Source organism: Pseudorca crassidens, chromosome X (genome assembly GCF_039906515.1).
Source record: "Pseudorca crassidens isolate mPseCra1 chromosome X, mPseCra1.hap1, whole genome shotgun sequence".
Taxonomy (NCBI): Eukaryota; Metazoa; Chordata; class Mammalia; order Artiodactyla; family Delphinidae; genus Pseudorca; species Pseudorca crassidens.
In genome coordinates, this window is record NC_090317.1 from 89,814,388 (window position 1) to 89,833,918 (window position 19,531).

At 38.9% G+C, this 19,531-nt stretch overlaps 1 protein-coding gene across 1 annotated transcript in view; it reads left to right on the forward strand.

Annotated features, from left to right (window-relative positions):
* Positions 1–19,531, forward strand: part of DGKK (diacylglycerol kinase kappa) — a 159,789-nt gene that overhangs the window by 121,862 nt on the left and 18,396 nt on the right. Inside the window, exons 10-15 of the mRNA XM_067723407.1 lie at positions 203–311; positions 1,108–1,247; positions 2,163–2,244; positions 17,193–17,284; positions 18,172–18,271; positions 19,240–19,459. Of these exons, the coding sequence (XP_067579508.1) occupies positions 203–311; positions 1,108–1,247; positions 2,163–2,244; positions 17,193–17,284; positions 18,172–18,271; positions 19,240–19,459 (743 nt within the window). The remainder of the gene's footprint in view (positions 1–202; positions 312–1,107; positions 1,248–2,162; positions 2,245–17,192; positions 17,285–18,171; positions 18,272–19,239; positions 19,460–19,531) is intronic.

Genomic DNA, 19,531 nt, shown 5'->3' on the forward strand with positions numbered 1-19,531 from the left:
CAAGGCCTGATCTCCAGGATTGCCTGTGGGAGCATTCTCTATGATCTTAGGTACACAGAGAGATAGGGGTTAAGAGAAAGGAAACATGTAGCCTGATAGCAGGGTGCAGAAGCAGCAGTCCTTAGCTCCTGGCACATTGTAGGAAAGAGTTGTAAAACTCATCAGCTCATGAAATAACTCCCCTTTCCCCTCTTCCTTCCAGGCTCTGCATGTTCAAGAACTTTGTTCGCTTTCGCATTGTGGTTTGTGGTGGAGATGGCAGCGTGAGCTGGGTCTTATCTCTGATTGATGCCTTTGGATTACAGGAACGGGTGAGTCCCTAGCTGACTTAATTTAGCCATTGCTAAAGAGACTGGCAGTGTGGCGCTGCTTATCCCAAGAAGTCCCTGGTCTTTACTCTCCTTGTCTGTTAAATACTTGATCTATCCTGGAGAACATTTCCTACTGGTTTCACAGTCAACCTGACTGGTAGATTCCCAATCTAAGCCTGCTCACCTATACCATTTTCTGGTTATCTAATAGTAGGAAGGAAGAAAGAGGAAGTTAGCAGAAAAAAATGAGCAGTGCTCTATTTCCCAAGCCCCAAAATGAAGATTTGAAGGGGAGGAAAGCAAGAAAAACAGAAGTGGCATCAGGCAGCATTCAACTCCCAATTCCCTACCCCTCCTGAGGACACTGAGTTTCTTCCCTAAGTCTCTAGAGTAGCAGAAATGTTCCTCTACCTCTCCCCCCTCTCCCTAAGCAGCCCCCTGCTCTTCTGACTGCAGTGGCTTTGTCTCCTTAAGGCACCTTACCTCTTTGGCCCAGCCTAGATAGAAATTTGTGGCTATATATCTCTTTTAAAAGCATGGCTACAAATATTGTCATATTCCAGCAACGTGTCCCCTTACTGAGTAGGTTCTGTATTGCCAAGAGTGGGACCCAACTCCTTAGGGAAAATTTCACTCAACTTCAAACATCTTCCTATTACACTTCCTAAAATCATAGGTCCCTTATTGCCACTAGTTTTGAGACCATATTTTTTCCCCAAAAAGCACCCTCTGGGTTCTTTTATGGGTGGATCTTGGTAGGATTGTCTGAAAAGGGTGCCCGGTTTTGTTCTTGCAGTGTCAGCTGGCAGTCATCCCTCTTGGAACCGGTAATGATCTGGCCCGTGTCCTCGGCTGGGGTGCGTTCTGGAACAAAAACAAATCACCTCTGAACATCCTCAACAGAGTGGAGCAAGCTAGTGTGAGGATTCTAGACAGGTGAGTAGCTGAAAGATGAGGTCATTGTGGCTTTTCCATTCCCTTGCCAGTTACTCCCAGTGACATCATCTCAGTCAGGAGTGTTCTAAACTCCCTCACAGAGCTTCATTGCCTTTCTGGCTTCGGTGCAAGGAAATTTGGGGGACTTTGCCTATTAAGAAGCCAGGGTCTACTGTGTATCCTTTAAAGATCACTGAAGCCCCTCTTCAAACTTAAAAGATCCTAGAGCAGGAGCACCCATTGGTAAATTTCAAGGGTTCTATAAACCTACTTCAAATTGCATAGCTATTTATCCATGTAAGCATATTTTTTCCTTGGGAAAGTTTCCATCTTTCTGTTCTATTCTAGGATAGTATAGAAACTATTCTATAGCTTCATCAGGTACTCAAAGAAACTCAAAAAAAGAGGGCTCATAAACAACTGGCCTGGATTATCTGTGCCCTAGAGAAGAGACAGTATTCTCCTCCAATCTTCTGAGAAGAAAGACTTTCTATGTGGGGGCATAGTATTTGATTTATGGCTGCTCATAAGGATAACCTGGGGAGCTTTTTCAAGGTACCAAGCTGGGCCCTACCACAAATATTCTTATTCAGTAGGTCTTGGGTAGAGCCCTGGTATGTGTATTTTACAAAAGCACCTCAGGTGATCTTGGTAGTTACCACTGCTTGAGAAGCACTGCTCTCTGAGAACTCTGTGGTGGAATTCCTTCCATCACACTGGCCTTGAGAAGTCATGAAGCAGAGGTCTCTCTTGGGATATACCTTGAGATCAGGTGACCTGAGATAACTTGGGCAACCCCTACAACTCATCCCTACCCATCACATAAATATTTTGACCCCTTTCGTGACATGTGAAGCATTGGTGCCAACCTGTGATGAAACAGAGCCCTAAATATCTGTCTAAACTTCATTTCAGATGGAGTGTGATGATCCGTGAGACTCCCAGACAAACCCCATTGCTAAGAGGACAAGTTGAAATGGATGTACCTCGATTTGAGGTAACAACTGCCTAGCTATAATTCAGGCCAACATCTTTATTACACATTGAAATAATAGGCTAAACCCAGAGAGAAGCTTTTGTATAGTCCATGGGCTTGATAAGGATGAGATCATTCAGGATTGGGGACATTTCAATTAGCAGTTATTTACCAAAAACTGTGTTAGGTGTTGGGGATATAATTCAGTCAGCCATCTACTTATGCAGTCACTCAAAATATTTATGGAAAGTATGGATTAACTACAGTGTGTTCCTTCCTCTTCAATTTTTGGAATAGATTGAGAAGAATATGTATTAACTCTTCTTTGTATGTTTGGTAGAACTCCCCTGTGAAGCCATCCAGTCATGGACTTTGGTTAGCTGGGAGTTTTTTAAATTATAAATTCAGTTTCACTATTAGTGATCAGTCTGTTCAGATTGTTTATTTCTTCCTGATTCAGTCTTTAAAGATTGTATGCTTCTAGAAATGTGTCTGTTTCTTCTAGGTTGTTCAGTTTGTTGGCATATAACTGTTCATAGTATTCTTTTATGATTTTTTGAATCTCTGTGGTATTGGTTGTTATGTCTCCTCTTTAATTTCTTATTTTATTTGGGTCCTCTCTCTTTTCTTCTTGGTGAGCCTCACTAAAGGTTTATCAATTTTATCTTTTCAAAGGACCAGATTTTGGTTTCATTGATCTTTTCTATTGTTTTTTTGGTCTCTGTTTTATTTATTTCCTCTCTGATCTTTATTATTTCCTGCCTTCTGATGACTTTGAGCTTTGTTTGCTCTTTTTCTAATTCTTTTAGTTGGTAATATAAGTTGTTTGAGATTTTTCTTATTTCTTGAGGTAGGCCTGTGTCACTGTAAACTTCCCTCTTAGAACTGCTTTGCTGCATCCCACAGATTTTGGAATGTTGTGTCTCCACTTTCATTTGTATCGAGGTATTTTCTGATTTCCTCTTTGATTTCATCATCGTCTCATCTTTTTTTTTAACATCTTTATTGGAGTATAATTGTTTACAATGGTGTGTTAGTTTCTGCTTTATAACAAAGTGAATCAGCTATACATATACATATATCCCTATATCTCCTCCCTCTTGTGTATCCCTCCCACACTCCCTATCCCACCCCTCTAGGTGATCACAAAGCACTGAGCTGATCTCCCTGTGCTATGTGGCTGATTCCCACTAGCTATCTATTTTACACTTGGTAATGTATATATGTCCATGCCACTCTCCCACCTCCCTTCCCACTCCCCGTGTGCTTAAGTCCATTCTCTATGTCTGTGTCTTTATTCCTGTCCTGCCTCTAGGTTCTTCAGAACCTTTTAAAAAAATTTTTTCAGATTTCATATATATGTGTTAGCATATGGTATTTGTTTTTCTCTTTCTGACTTACTTCACTCTGTATGACAGACTCTAGGTCCATCCACCCCACTAAAAATAACTCAATTTCGTTTCTTTTTATGGCTGAGTAATATTCCATTGTATATATGTGCCATATCTTCTTTATCCATTCATCCGATGAAGGACACTTAGGTTGCTTCCATGTCCTGGCTATTGTAAATAGAGCTGCAATGAACATTGTGGTACATGACTCTTTTTGAATTATGTCCCATTGATTTATTTAGTAGCATGTTGTTTAGTATCCTGTTTGTGTTTTTCCATTTTACTTCCTGTAATTGATTTCTAGTTTCATACTGTTGTGGTCAGAAAAAATGCTTGATATAATTTCTATCTTCTTAAATTTGTTGAGACTTGTTTTATGGCCTAGCATGTGATCTATCCTGGAGAACATTCCATGTGCAATTGAAAAGAATGTGTATTCTGCTGCTTTTGGATGGAATGTCCTGTAGATAAGTCTAACTGTTCTATTGTGTCATTTAAGACACCATTTCCTTATTGATTTTCTCTCTGGATGATCTGTCCATTAAAATAAGTGAAGTGTTGGGCTTCCCTGGTGGCGCAGTTGTTGAGAGTCCGCCTGCCGATGCAGGGGACACAGGTTCGTGCCCTGGCCTGGGAAGATCCCACATGCCGCAGAGCGGCTAGGCCCGTGAGCCATGGCCGCTGAACCTGCGTGTCCGGAGCCTGTGCTCCACAACGGGAGAGGCCACAACAGTGAGAGGCCCGCGTACTGCAAAAAAAAAAAAAAGTGAAGTGTTAAAGTCCCCTACCATTTTTGTATTATTGTCAATTTCTCCCTTCATGTTTGTTAATATTTGCTTTATATATTTAGGTATTCCTGTATTAGGTGTGTATATGATAAAGAGTGTTATATCCTCTTATTGTATTGATCATTTTATCATTATATAATACCCTTAATCTTTTGTTATAGACTTTGTTTTAAAGATTATTTTGTCCTATATGAATATTACTACCCCTGTTTTCTTGTTGTTTCCATTTACATGAAATATCTTTTTCCATCCTCTGACTTTCAGTCTGTGTGTGTGTCTAACTCGAAGTGAGTCTCTTGTAAGCAGCATATAGATGGGTCTTCTTTTTTCATCCAATCAGCCACCCTATGTCTTTCAATTGGAGTATTTAGTCCAATGACCTTTAAAGTGATTATTGATAGGTATGTACTTATTGCCATTTTGTTAGTTGTATTCTGGTTGTGTTTGTACTTCTCTGTTCTTTTCTTCTTCTTTTAGTTTCTTCCTTTGTAGTTTGATGGTTTTCTTTATTGGTTTGCTTCTGTTCCTTTCTCTCTAGTTTTATATATCTATTGTAGGTTTTTAATTTGTGGTTACCAAGGGGTTCCTATATGTTGACCTACAACTGTATCTACTTTTTAAAAACTGTTACTCATTTAACTTCAAACACATTCTAAAATATTTACTTTTTTTACTCCCTTCCCCCACATTTTGTGTTTTTAATGTCATATTTTACATCTCCATGTTTATCCCTTCACAGTTTATTGTAGTTATACTTGATTTTAATTTTTTTTCTTTAAATCTTTGTACTAGCTTACTTACTTGGTTGATCCTCAGCCTTTATTATATATTTGCCTTTACTAGTGGAATTTGTTCCTTTCCCATAGAAATTTACTTTTTGTTATAGCCTTTTCAATTAGAGAAAACCCTTTAACATTTCTTTTAGGGTAGGTTTAGTATTGCTCAATTCTTTTAGTTTTTGCTTGTCTGAGAAGTTCTTTATCTCTCCTTCAATTCTAAATGATAATCTTGCTGGGAGAGCATCCTAGCTTGCAGGTTTTTCCCTTTTAGAACTTTATATGTATATCATGTCCTTCCTTCTGGCCTGCAAGTTTTCTGCAAAATATCAGCTGATAGCCTTATGGGGATTCCCTTATATATGACTCTTTGATTTTCTCTTGCTACCTTTAGAATTCTTTATCTTAAACTTTTGCCATTTTAATTATTATGTCTTGGTATGCATCTGTTTGGGTTCATCTTCTTTGGGACACTCTATGCTTCTTGTACCTGGATATTGGTTTCCTTCTTCAGTTTCAATAAATTTTCAGCCATAGCTTCATCAAATACATTTTTAAGCCCCCTCTCCCTCTCTCTTCTTCTGGGACCTCTATAATGCTTATGTTGGTATGCTTTGTGTTGTCCCAAATGTCCCTTAAACTGTTCTCATTTTTTTTAATTTACTTTTTACTATTCTGATTGCATGATTTCCATTATTCTATCTTCCAGATCACTTATTCATTCTTCTGTATTACCTAGTCTGCTGTTAATTCCTTCTAGTGTGTTTTTCATTTCACCTTTTAAATTTTTTAATTTCCTTGTTAAAATTCTGTGTTCATCTATTCTTTTCCCTAATTCAGTTAGCCTATCTATTACTAATGATTTGAATTCTTTATCTAGTAAATTGTTTATTTCTGTTTTATTAGTTGTTTTTTTTCAGGGGTTTTCTCCTGTTCTTTCAATGAAACAAATCCCTCTGTCTTCTCATTGTTCTTAACTTTTGCTGTCTCTAGTCTATGAAATTAGATGAAACAGTTACCTTTTCCAGTCTTGAAGGTGTGTCCTTGTGTATGAGCATCCCCATACAGTCTGCATGTGCCCAGTGACTTTGGTGAGAGAGCTAGATCTGACTTGGGCACAAGTCATGTCTTTCCCTAGAGTGTGCTGGCAGCTATCACCTTGGTAGGAGGTGGTGCTGCAGATGGAGCAGCGAGAGCTAGAGTCATGTGTGAGCCAGGGCTTCTCCCTTTTTCAGTGGCCAATACCACCCTCTTGGGGCTGGGGGCAGGTCCCAAATTGCTGGAGCAGAAGCACTGAGGGTCAAGTCCAAGATGGCTCCATTCCCTCTAAGTGTGTTCTTTCCCCCATCCCAGCACCATCACACTAGCCCCAGAGGGGAACAGTGCTGGAGCAAGAGGGGCTGGAGCAGGCATTTGGCATGGGTGTGGGCATGGGTTCAGGCTGTGATGTCCCCAGTTCTGCTTGGAATCCTGGAATATTTCTGATGTGGTGCCTCCATAAACGCCAGGTTGCTGCCCCTGCCCCATTCAGATGCCATTTGGGGTCTGGGCTGGCATAGTCCCTCAAATCTGAGCACTCCCCTCAGCCACCCTCACCCTAGTGTAGAGCTAGGTGAAGCAAGTGGGGTAGAACAGGTGCTTGGTTCAGGCTGGCTGTGTGCCAGAGTGGTTGCAGGAAACTGGCCAGAGTCCCATTCAGTTTCAACCTGTTTTTTTCTGCCTTGTTTCAGGAATAAGCAAGTGTGTGTGTGCTCTTCACTAGCAGAGTGTAGGTTTCTTTTGTTTGTTTGTTTGCTGTACAATATATCAAAGTTGCTTATTTATTTTATACATAGTGCTTTGTATCTCTTAATCTGATACCCCTATCTCATCCCTCCCTATTCCCTCTACACTGGTAACCACTAGTTTGTTCTCTACATCTATAAGTCTGTTTCTGTTTTTTAAATATACATTTGTTTTGTTTTTCACATTCCACATGTAAGTGATAAAATAGAGTATTTGATTTTTTCTCACTGACGTATTTCACTAAGCATAATACCCTCAAGGTCCATCACATTGTTGCAAATGACAGAATTCCATTCTTTTGTGGGGTGCTGAGTAGTATTCCATTGTATATATAAACCACATCTGTATCCATTCATCTGTTGATGGGCACTTAGGTTGCTTCCATATCTTGACTATTGTAGATAGTGCTGCTATGAACATTGAGGTACACGCATCTTTTCAAATTAGTGTTTTCATTTTCTACAAATACATACCCAGCACTGAAATTCCTGGATCATATCATAGTTCTATTTTTAGTTTTTTAAAGAAACTCCGTACTGTTTTCTATAGTGGCTGGAAACAATGTACAACCCCACCAATAGTATAATAACAAACCCCAACATTTGTTATTTGTAGACATTTTGATGATGGCCATTCTGACAGGTGAGGTGATATTTCATTTTTGTTTTGCATTTCTCTAATAATTAGCAATGTTGAGCATCTTTTCATGTGCCTGTTAGCCATATGTATGTCTTCTTTGGAAAACTTTCTATTCAGGTCTTCTGCCCATTTGTTGCCTGGGTTTTTTATTTTTTTGATATTGAGTTGTATGAGCTGTTTGTGTATTTTGGATATTAACCCCTTGTCAGCCACACCATTTGCAAATATTTTCTCCCTTTTCATAGGTTGTATTTTCATCTTATTGATAGTTTCCTTTGCTGTGCAAAAGCTTTTTAAGCTTAATTAGGCCCTATTACTTTATTTTTGCTTTATTTCCTTTGGCTTAGGAGACGGACCCAAAAACATATTCTTACGATTTTTGTCAGTGTTCTGCCTATGTTCTCTTCTAGGAGTTTCATGGTGTCATGTATTACATTTAGGTCTTTGAACCACTTTGAGCTTACTTATATACATGGTCTGAGGGAATGTTCTAATCTCATTGTTTTACATGTGGCTGTTCAGTTTTCCCAGTACCACTTGCTGAAGAGACTGTCTTTTCTCCATTGTATATTCTTACCTCCTTTGTCATAAAGTAATTGACAATAGGTGTGTAGGTTCACTTCTGGTTCTCTATTCTGCTCCTTTGATCTATGTGTCTGTTTCTGTGCCAGTACCATGCTGTTTTGATTTCTGTAGCTTTGTAGTATATTCTGAAGTCTGGGAGGGTTATACCTCCAGCTTTGTTCTTTTCTCTCAAGATGACTTTGGCAATTTGGAGTTTTTTATGGTTCCCTATGGATTTTTATTTGTTCTCATTCTGTGAAAAATGTCATGGATATTTTTATAGGGATTTCATTAAATCTGTAGATTCCTTTATGTATTATGGCCATTTTAACAATATTAATTTTTCCAATCCAAGGGCACAGGATGATATCTTTCCATTTCTTTGAATTATCTTCAATTCCTTTCATCAATGTTTTATAGTTTTCAGATTATAGGTGTTTCACCTCCTTGGTTAAGTTTATTCTTGGTATTTTCTTCTTTTTGGTATGATTTTAAACAGGATGATATTTTACTTTCTGTTTCTGAAATTTCATTATTAGTGTATATAAATGCAACAGATTTCTGTATGGTAATCTTGTATCCTTCAACCTTGCTGAATTCATTTATTAGTCCTAATATTTGGGGGTGGAGACTTTAGAGTTCCCAATATAAAGTATCATGTCATCTGCAAATAGTGACAGTTTTACTTCTTCCCTTCCAATTTGGATGTCTTTTCCTTCTTTTACTTCTCTGATTGCTGTGGCTAGAACTTCCATTACTATGTCAAACAGAAGTGTAAGAGTGGGCATCCTTGTCTTGTTCCAGAACTTAGTGGGAAGTCTTTCAGCTTTTCACCATTGAGTATGATGTTGGCTATGGGTTTATCATAATGGCCTTAATTATGCTGAGATATGTTCCCTCTATACCCACTTGGATAAGAATTTTTATCATGAATGGATATTGAAATTTTTCAAATGCTTTTCCTGCATCTACTGAGATGATCATTTGATTTTTATCCTTCCTTTTGTTAATGTGCATCACATTGATTGATTTGTGAATGTTGATTCACCCTCTTGACCCTGGAATAAATCCAACTTGATCCCTTTTATATACTGTTGTATTCAGTTTGCTAATATTTCATTGAAGATTTTTGCATCTATATTCATCAAAGATATTGACCTATAATTTCTTTTTTTGTGTGTGTAGTTTCCTTGTCTGGTTTTGGTATCAGAGTAATGGTGGCCTTGTAGAATAAATCTGTGAGTGTTCCTTCCTCTTCAAGTTTTTGGAATAGTTTGAGAGGGATAAGTATTAGCTCTTCTTTATATGTTTGTTAGAATTCCCCTCTGAAGCCATCTGGTCCTGGATTGCTGTTTGCTGGAAGTTTTTTCTTTTATTACAGATTCAATTTTACTTGTAGTGATTAGTCTGTTCAAATTGTCTGTTTCTTCTGGAAGCAGTCTCAGCAGGCTGTATCTTTCTAGAAATGTGCTCATTTCTTCTAGGTTGTCCAATTTCTTGGCATATAACTGCTCATAGTATTCTCTCATGATTTTTTACATTTCTGTGTTATTGGTTGTTATGTCTCCTCTTTCATTTCTTATTTTGTTTATTTGGATCCCCTCTCTTTTCTTCTTGGTGACCCTGGTTAAAGGTTTATGAATTTTATTTATCTTTTTAAAGAACCAGCTCTTAGTTTTATTGGTCTTTTCTATTGTTTTTTGGATCTCTATTTTATTTATTTCCCCTATGATTATTATGTTTATTATTATATATTATTATTATTATATTATTATTATTTCCTTCCTTCTCCTGACTTTGGGCTTTGTTTCTTCTTCTTTTTCTAATGCTTTTAGGTGGTAAGATGTTTACTCAAGATTTTTCTTGTTTCTTGAGGAAGGCCTGTATTGGTTCTAACTTCCCCCTTAGAACTGCTTTTGCTGCATCTCATAGATCTTAGGAAGTTGTGTTTCCGTTTTCATTTGTCTTGAGGTATTTTCTGATTTCCTCTTTGGTTTCATCATGTCCCATTGTGGTTTTTTTTAACACCTTTATTGCAGTATAATTGCTTTACAATGGTGTGTTAGTTTCTGCTTTATAACAAAGTGAATCAGTTATACATATACAAATGTTCCCATATCTCTTGCATCTCCCTCCCTCCCACCCTCCTTATCCCACCCCTCTAGGTGATCACAAACCACCTAGCTGATCTCCCTGTGCTATGCGGCTGCTTCCCACTAGCTATCTATTTTACGTTTGGTAGTGTATATGTCCATGCCACTCTCTCACTTTGTCAAAGCTTATCCTTCCCCCTCCCCATATCCTCAAGTCCATTCTCATTCATAACCTTTTTGTTTTCTTAGATTCCATATATACGTGTTAGCATACAGTATTTGTTTTTCTCTTTCTGACTTACTTCACTCTGTATGACAGACTCTAGGTCCATCCACCTCACTACAAAAAACTCAATTTCGTTTCTTTTTATGGCTAATATTCCATTGGATATATGTGCCACATCTTCTTTATCCATTCATCTGATGATGGACACTTAGGTTGCTTCCATCTCCTGACTATTGTAAATAGAGCTGCAATGAACATTGTGGCACATGACTCTTTTTGAATTATGGTTTTCTCAGGGTATATGCCCAGTAGTGAGATTGCTGGGTTGTATGATAGTTCTAATTTTAGTTTTTTAAGGAACCTCCATACTGTTCCCCATAGTGGCTGTATAAATTTACATTCCCACCAACAGTGCAAGAGGGTTCCCTTTTCTCCACACCCTCTCCAGCATTTATTCTTTGTACATTTTTTGATGATGGCCATTCTGACTGGTGTGAGATGATATCTCATTGTAGTTTTGATTTGCATTTCTCTAATGATTAATGATGTTGAGCATTCTTTCATGTGTTTTGTTGTCAATCTGTATATCTTCTTTGGAGAAATGTCTATTTAGGTCTTCTGCCTGGTTTTGGATTGGGTTGCTTGTTGTTTTGTTATTGAGCTGCATGAACTGCTTGTAAATTTTGGAGATTAATCCTTTGTCAGTTGCTTCATTTGCAAATATTTTCTCCCATTCTGAGGGTTGTCTTTTTGTCTTGTTTATGGTTTCCTTTGCTGTGCAAAAGCTTTTAAGTTTCATTAGGTCCCATTTGTTTATTTTTGTTTTTATTTCTATTTCTCTAGGAGGTGGGTCTAAAAGGATCTTGCTGTGATTTATGTCATATAGTATTCTGCCTATGTTTTCCTCTAAGAGTTTGATAGTTTCTGGCCTTACATTTAGGTCTTTAATCCATTTTGAGTTTATTTTTGTGTATGGTGTTAGGGAGTGTTCTAATTTCATACTTTTACATCTACCTGTCCAGTTTTCCTAGCACCACTTATTGAAGAGGCTGTCTTTTCTCCACTGTATATTCTTGCCTTCTTAATCAAAGATAAGGTGACCATATGTGCGTGGGTTTATATCTGGGCTTTCTATCCTGTTCCATTGATCTATATTTCTGTTTTGTGCCAGTACCATACTGTCTTGATTACTGTAGCTTTGTAGTCTGAAGCTACAGTATAGTCTGAAGTCTGGGAGCCTGATTCCTCCAGCTCCATTTTTCGCTCTCAAGATTGTTTTGGCTATTCGGGGTCTTTTGTTTTTCCATACAAATTGTGAAATTTTTTGTTCTAGTTCTGTGAAAAATGCCAGTGGTAGTTTGATAGGGATTGCACTGAATCTGTAGATTGCTTTGGGTAGTAGAGGCATTTTCAGAATGTTGATTCTTGCAATCCAAGAACATGGTATATCTCTCCATCTATTTGTGTCATCTTTAATTTCTTTCATCAGTGTCTTATAATTTTCTGCATACAGGTCTTTTGTCTCCTTAGGTAGGTTTATTCCTAGATATTTTATTCTTTTTGTTGCAATTGTAAATGGGAGTGTTTTCTTAATTTCACTTTCAGATTTTTCATCATTAGTGTATAAGAATGCCAGAGATTTCTGTGCATTAATTTTGTATCCTGCTACTTTACCAAATTCATTGATTAGCTCTAGTAGTTTTCTGGTAGCATCTTTAGGATTCTCTATGTATAGTATCATGTCATGTGCAAACAGTGACAGCTGTACTTCTTCTTTTCCAATTTGGATTCCTTTTATTTCTTTTTCTTCTCTGATGGCTGTGGCTAAAACTTCCAAAACTCTGTTGAATAAGAGTGGTGAGAGTGGGCAACCTTGTCTTGCTCCTGGTCTTAGTGGAACTGGTTTTTTAATAGCATGTTGTGTAGTCTCCATGTGTTTGTTCTTTTCCCATTTTTCTTTCTGTAGTTGATTTCTAGTTTCATATTGTTTTGGTCATAAGAAATACTTGATATAATTTCTATCTTAAATTTAATGAGACTTTATTTGTGGCCTAGCATGTGATCTGTCCTGGAGAACATTCCATGTGCACTTGAAAAGAATATGTAATCTGCTGGTTTTGGATGGAATGTCCTGTAGATATCTATTAAGTCCAACTAGTCTATATTGTCATTTAAATCCACTGTTGTCTTATTATCTGTCTGGATGATATGTCCATTGATGTCAGTGGAATGTTAAAGTCCTGTACTATTATTGTATCTTTGTCAAATTCTCCCTTTATGTCTGCTAGTATTTGCTTTATATATTTAGGTGCTCCTATGTAGGTGCATATATGTTAACAATTGTAATATCTTCTTGTATTGATCCCTTTATCATTATACAATGCCCTTGTCTTTTGTTATAGTCTTCATTTTAAAGTCTTTTTTGTCCTTTATGAATATTGATATCACCACTTTCTTGTCGTTAATGATTTCATGAAATATCATTTTCTATCCCCTCTCTTTTGTTCTGTGTGTATTTGGCCTGAAGAGATTCCCTTATAGCAGCATATTGAACAGTCTTGTCTTTTAATCCAGTCAGCCACCCTATGTCTTTTGATTGGAACACTTAGTCTCTTGACATTGAAAGTAATTATTGATAGGTATGTACTTATTGCCATTTTATTACTTGTTTTCCACTTGTTTTTATAGTTCTTCTCTGGTCACTTCTTCTTTTTGTTTCTCCCATTGTGATTTAATCATTTTCCTTAGTACTATGCTTGGGTTCCTTTCTTTTTGGTTTTTGTGTGTCTTTACCATGGCTACCATGATTTGTGGTTACCATGGGGTTCAAGTATACTGACCCATAATTATATCTATGTGACTTAAACTGATAGTCATTTAAGTTTAAACACATTCTAAAAGATCTACATTTTTTACTCCCCTCCCCAACATTTTGTGTTTTTTTAATCATATTTTATATCTTCATGCTTATCCCTTTACTGTTAATTGTCTTTATACTTGATTTTACATTTTTTCTTCTTTTAATCTACGTGCTTGCTTATTTAATTGATCTTAAATCCTTACTATATATTTGCCTTTCTTATTTGGGAATTTCCGTTTCCTATAGATTCTTACTTCTTTTCTATTTAGAGAAGACCCTTCAACATCTCTTTTAAAGTAGGCTTAGTATTGCTCATTTCTTTTAGTTTTTGCTTGTGTGAGAAGTTCTTTATCTCTCCTTCTAGTCTAAATGATAACCTTGCTGAGTAGAGTGTCCTATAGGTTGCAGCTTTTTCCCTTTCAGGACTTTGAATATATCTTGTCATTACCTTCTGGCCAGCAATGTTTCTGTGGAGAAATCAGCTGATAGCCTTATGGGGGTGCCCTGGTAACTGACTATTTTTCTCTTGCTGCCTTTAGAATCTTCTTTCAGTTTTGACATTTTAATTATGTGTCTTGGTGTGGTGTGGGTCTGTTTGGGTTCATCTTATTTGAGACGCTCTGTGCTTCTTGTACCTGGATATCTGTTTCTTTCTTCAGGCTTGGGAAGTTTTCAGCCATAATTTTCCATCTTCTCTCTCTCCTCTCATTTTGGGACCCCTATAATGTGAAAAATTCCACACACACATGCACACACACACACACACACGTATATATACTTTTTGCTGTTCTGATTGTGATTTCCATTTTCTATCTTCCAGATCACTAATGTGTTTTTCTGTATCACCTAGTCTGCTGTTAATACCTTCCAGTGTGTTTTTCATTTCAGTTATTGTATTCTTCAGTTCTGACTAGTTCTTTTCTTATATTTTCTAATTCCTTGTTAAAATTCTCTCTGTGTTCATCTATTCTTTTCCCTAATTCAGTTAGCTTTCTTATTATGAATGCTTTGAATTTTTTATCTAGTAAGTTATTTATGTTCCATTAGCTGTTTTTTCAGGGCTTTTCTCTTTCTCTTTCAATTGAGACAAATTCCTCTGTCTTCTCATTTTGCTTATCTTTCTCTGTCTCTATGAAATTAGGTGAAACAATTACCTATGGTGGTTTCAGAGGGATGTCCTTATGTGGGAGTATCCCTATACAGTCTACAAGGCCCCAGTGGCTTTGGTGGCAGAGCTGGATTTGATGTGAGCACAAGTCACACCTTTCCTCAGAGTGTGCTGGTAGCTGTCACCTTGATAGGAGGTGGGGCTGGAGATGGAGATGCTAGGGCCAGAGCAATGTGTGAGTCAGGGCTTCCCCTCTGTTCAGTGGTCATCACCACCCTATTGGGAGCAGGGTCAGGTCCCAAGGCGCTGGAGCAAAAGCCCTGAGGGTTGGGTCTGAGCTGGCTCAGTTCCTTTTAAGTGTGTGCTCTTTTCCCTCCCAGCACTGGCACCCTCACCCGAGTGGAGCAATGCTGGAGAAAGAGGGGCTGGTGTGGATATTCAACAGTGGTGGGGGCATGAGCTGCGGTAGTCTGATTGCCATCAGAGATCTGATCTGCCCCTGATGCTCCACTTGTGCAACTGCCAGTAACAGCTGCCCCCTGTGCTCAGATGCCACTTAGGGTTTGAGTCACCATAACATCTTTTTTTTATTGACGTATAGTTGATTTACAATGTTTCAGGTGTAATATATATATATATACACACACACACACACACACACACACACACACACACACACACACACACACACGTTCTTTTTCAGATTCTTTTCCAGTATAAGTTGGTACACCATAGCATCTTACAGCCAAGCTTTTTCCTTGTTGTGGCAGCCCTTAGTCCCATGTGGCGCTGCCATATGAGGCAAACTGTGCTGGAGCATTTGCTTGGCTCAGGCTAGGATGCATGCCAGAGTGGTCACAGGAAACCAGTCAGCCAGCTGGGTGGTTTCAATCCACCCTTTCTGCCCTGCTTTGGGAGCTAGCAAGTTTTCACGGCCTCCTCCCAAGCAGAGTCCAGGCATCCCACAGCTGTCCTATTAGTCCCACTGGTCCTTCAACCAGCCAAGGGGGCTCATCTTCCCTTTGTTGGACCCAAGGTCTGTGGCACCCAATCTGTGGCTCAACCCACCCCTCCCCAGGGAGGATCTCTACCTGTGTTATCCCCTTTCTCTTCTGAGTCCCCTCCTAGGGGCACAGGTCCCAACCTGATCGATTCTCTTCCCTTACTATCTGATTCTATGTGGATCTTTCTTACAGCCTTGGGCATATAGGAGTCTTTCTGCCAGTCTCCTGTTAGTTTTCAGTGAGAATTGTTCCGCATGTAGATGTATTTTTGATGTATTCATGGGGGAAGGTGAGTTCCACTTCCTCCTACTCCTCCATCTTGAGTCCCTCCAAGTCTAAGTTTCTTACAGCCCTCCTGTTAGTCCCACTGGTTTTCTAACAAGCTAAGGGGACTTGTGTTCCTGATGTCAGATTCCAGGGCTGTGGTGCCCAATATGTGGCTGGAGCTGCTCACTCCCCAGGGAGGCTCTCTGTCTTTGTAATCCTCTCCTTCTTTTGTGTCCCCTCCCAGGGGCACAGGTCCCAACCTGATCACTTCTCTTCCCTTCTTATCCAATTTTGTGTGGATCTTTATTACAGCATTGGTTGTACAGGAGTCTTTCTGCCAGTCTCCAGTTAGTTTTCAGTGATAACTTCTCCACATTTAGATGCATTTTTGATGTGTTCATGGGGGGAATTGAGTTCCATGACCTCCTAATCTGCCATCTTGATATCTTCCCCCAGGAAGTTTGAACTTCTATCTAAAAGAAATAAGAATTATATAAGGATTTTTCTTATTATGAAATTTTCAAATATATAGGAAATTTTAAATGGTAGCTTCTACCATTAATATTTCACTATACTTTATCACATATCTATCCATCTATCTATTCTTCTATCTAATAGAAAGGTTTAAAACAGAATATTTACATGTTATGTGGAGAAAAAATTGAAGGAATAAAGACTAGAGGCAAGGAAAAAAGATAGGCAGTGATGTAATTGTCTAGGCAAAAGATGATGGTGATTTGGACTGGTGAAGTGGTAATAGGAATAAGAAGAAGTGGACATAGTTAAAACATATTGAAGAGATAGAATCATCAGGACTTGGTAGATGTTTGAATGTGGGGGGTGATGGAGAGGGATGAGTATAAGTTGTAGTTAGGAGTACAGACTCAAGAGCCAGACTACCTGAAATCAAATCCTGGCTGTGACATCTATCAGCTGTCCCTTCCCTATGCCTCAGTTTTCTGTTCTGTGAAATGGGGATAATAATCCTTATTTCATAAGATTGTTATAAGGGTTACCTGAAAAAATATATATGTATCTTAGAACAGAACCTAGCACATAGTAAATTCTATATAAGTGGATACCATTATTATATTTAACATTATATATAAGAGGTGACCCTCTGGTTGGAAAGATGTGGGTTCAAATCCCAGATCTATTATTTACTAGCTATGTAATATGAGATTGGTTTTTCATTTGAAACATGGAACAAATAGTAACTCCTTCATATGAGTTTTTGAGTATTAATTTAAATGAGAGGAAACAATATACGTCTTATTTTTAGAATGACCACAGATCTAAGATTATCTGTGGAGATCTTCCACAAGAATTCTTTAATTGTGATTATTTTCAGAGAGACAGTTGGGTTGCTGGTAAAGCATCAGTAGGAAGTAATGAGGGGGGTGAGGATGGGTAGCACACTATGTCACAGTGCTAAGATTCCAGGGCTCAACACTCCTTTTCCCCCTAGGCTGCTGCCATCCAACACTTAGAATCTGCAACCACTGAGTTGAACAAAATCCTGAAGGCCAAGTACCCGACAGAGATGATCATTGCAACCAGGTCAGTCTTCCTTTGGCTCTCTACCTTTGGGATGTTTTTGCCCCTCGTGGGCTGTTCCTCAGTCAGAGATGGGGCTCATTTTAATAGCTTGGGGGGTTGAGGCCAAGGAAAGCATATGTTTACCTTCCCAAATCAAATTTCTTCCAACTCGAACCTCCTGAATAGAAAGTTTACGAGGGGAAAAAAAAAAAAAGATGAGATTGGGGTGAGGGCTCTTGCTACTCCAAAAAGACAAAATTGTAAGCCACAGATTTGGAAGAAGCGTTACAGAAGGGAAACACGACATTCCATACCATTCAAGAGCATAGCATAGCTCCCTACAGTAGGGAGACCTTGTCTTCCATTTAATACCTGGAAAATTCTCTGTGGTACCTGCTACAGCTGCTTTCTCATAGCTGAGCAATACATTCTCCCCTTCTAAATACATGGGTCATTCATTCCTCCTGGGACTCTGGTGGGTTCCTTCCAAATCTACCACATTCTCTTTTGAGAAACAGTCCCTACAGGGAACATTGTCCCAAAGTCATTATGTTTGTACTAAATTAGCCAGGCCCTTGAACCATAGCTGATTTGACCCAGGGTGAAATCCTGACCCATGTTGGACTGACTGAATTCTGTTTCCTGGAAATTTGGAATTTGGGCTAAGAAATGCTAGTTAAATTCTCTTAGGTACTGGCATATTTCACCATATGCACATGAAGAATCAGAATAAACAAAGAGGTGAGAGGGAGTGGGGGGAGAGGGACAAAGAGAGGGAGGGAGGAGAGATCAGGAAAGAGAGAGGGAGAAGGAAGAGGAGGAAGATGGAAACTAATGACATTATAGGAGAGAAGGTCTCTGGACCTCATGGTCCATGTCACATTGTGTCATCTATCTTATATTTCCAGATTCCTGTGCTCAGCAGTGGAAGATTTTGTAGTTGATATTGTAAAGGCCTGGAGCCGGATAAAACAGAACAATACAGCAATAGAGTCTGTGATTTTGAAAGTAAGTTTCCATCCTTTTTTCTTGTACTCTTTGTGGTGCCAGGGCCCCACTTTTAATAAAAGCAAATATGCCTCTCACTGGGAATTGTAAAAGAGCAAGGAGGAGCAGCTGGTAAGCCTCCCTGATGGGGGAAATCCTCATCAAACTTCCACCTTTCACCAAATGAAGAGTGGCACCATACATGCTTATCCATGTACCATGTACCTAAGCATATGCCAAGCATCTGTCCACACCGAGACACAAGCGTACACCAACATGTATGCACATGGTTGTATACCAGAACATTCTTGAAAATACATACAAATACATGCTAGAAATACACCCACAGTCACCTCTATAACAACCACAGTAACAATAACAGCTAACAATTATATAGCACTTACTCTGTGCCAGGAACTGTTCTAAGCACTTATAATGTATTAACTTATTTAATCTTCACAACTACCCTAGAATATAAAAGCACAAATAGATTAAGTGACTTGCCTAAGTTTACAAACTATTAAGTGATGGAGCTGGGAATCAAGCCATAATCATGTAGTACACCCCCAAACATACACACAGACAAAGGCAGACACCAGGCACCCATGCAGAGCCACATCCACATTCATAGGAGCATGCCCATGAAAACACCAATCCAGAAATGTTTATCTTTCCTTAGTTTTGCCATATTACACATCATTTTACAGGCCACTCTGACATGAGAAAGACTAGGCAACATATATTGATGCCTGCAGCTGTTCTGTAACAAATAGTGTCTCTTCGACCTCCTAACACCCTTTGGCTATCTTATCACATCTACCCAAGCAGTTCTTTCCCTAAACTTTCATCTCCCCACATGTAGCTTTCTATGCTCAGTGTTTCCAGCCAACTAGTACCCCTCCCTACCTCTCCCATACCATCTGACTCCTCATTCTGTCCTTTCAGGCACAAATCCCTCATAACAATGCCTTGTCTCCTTCCCCATATAGAGCGACTTAATGTACGACAAGCTCAGTGTCCTGATTGATATCCTTGCTGAGGATGCAGCAGTTGAGAAGAGTACGACAGCACATGCAGACAGTGCCAAGGCAGATGGAAAGCCCTTCATCCCTCAAATAGACCACATAGCCAAGTGCAAGTTGGAGCTGGCCACAAAGGCCCAGAATCTCCAAAAGTCCTTGAAACTCATCATATTCCAAGTTGAACAAGGTAAAGGCCCCAGGGTTGTGGTGATTGAGGCAGGGGAAAGAGAAGGTTCCTGTGGGTAGTTTAATGGTCTCC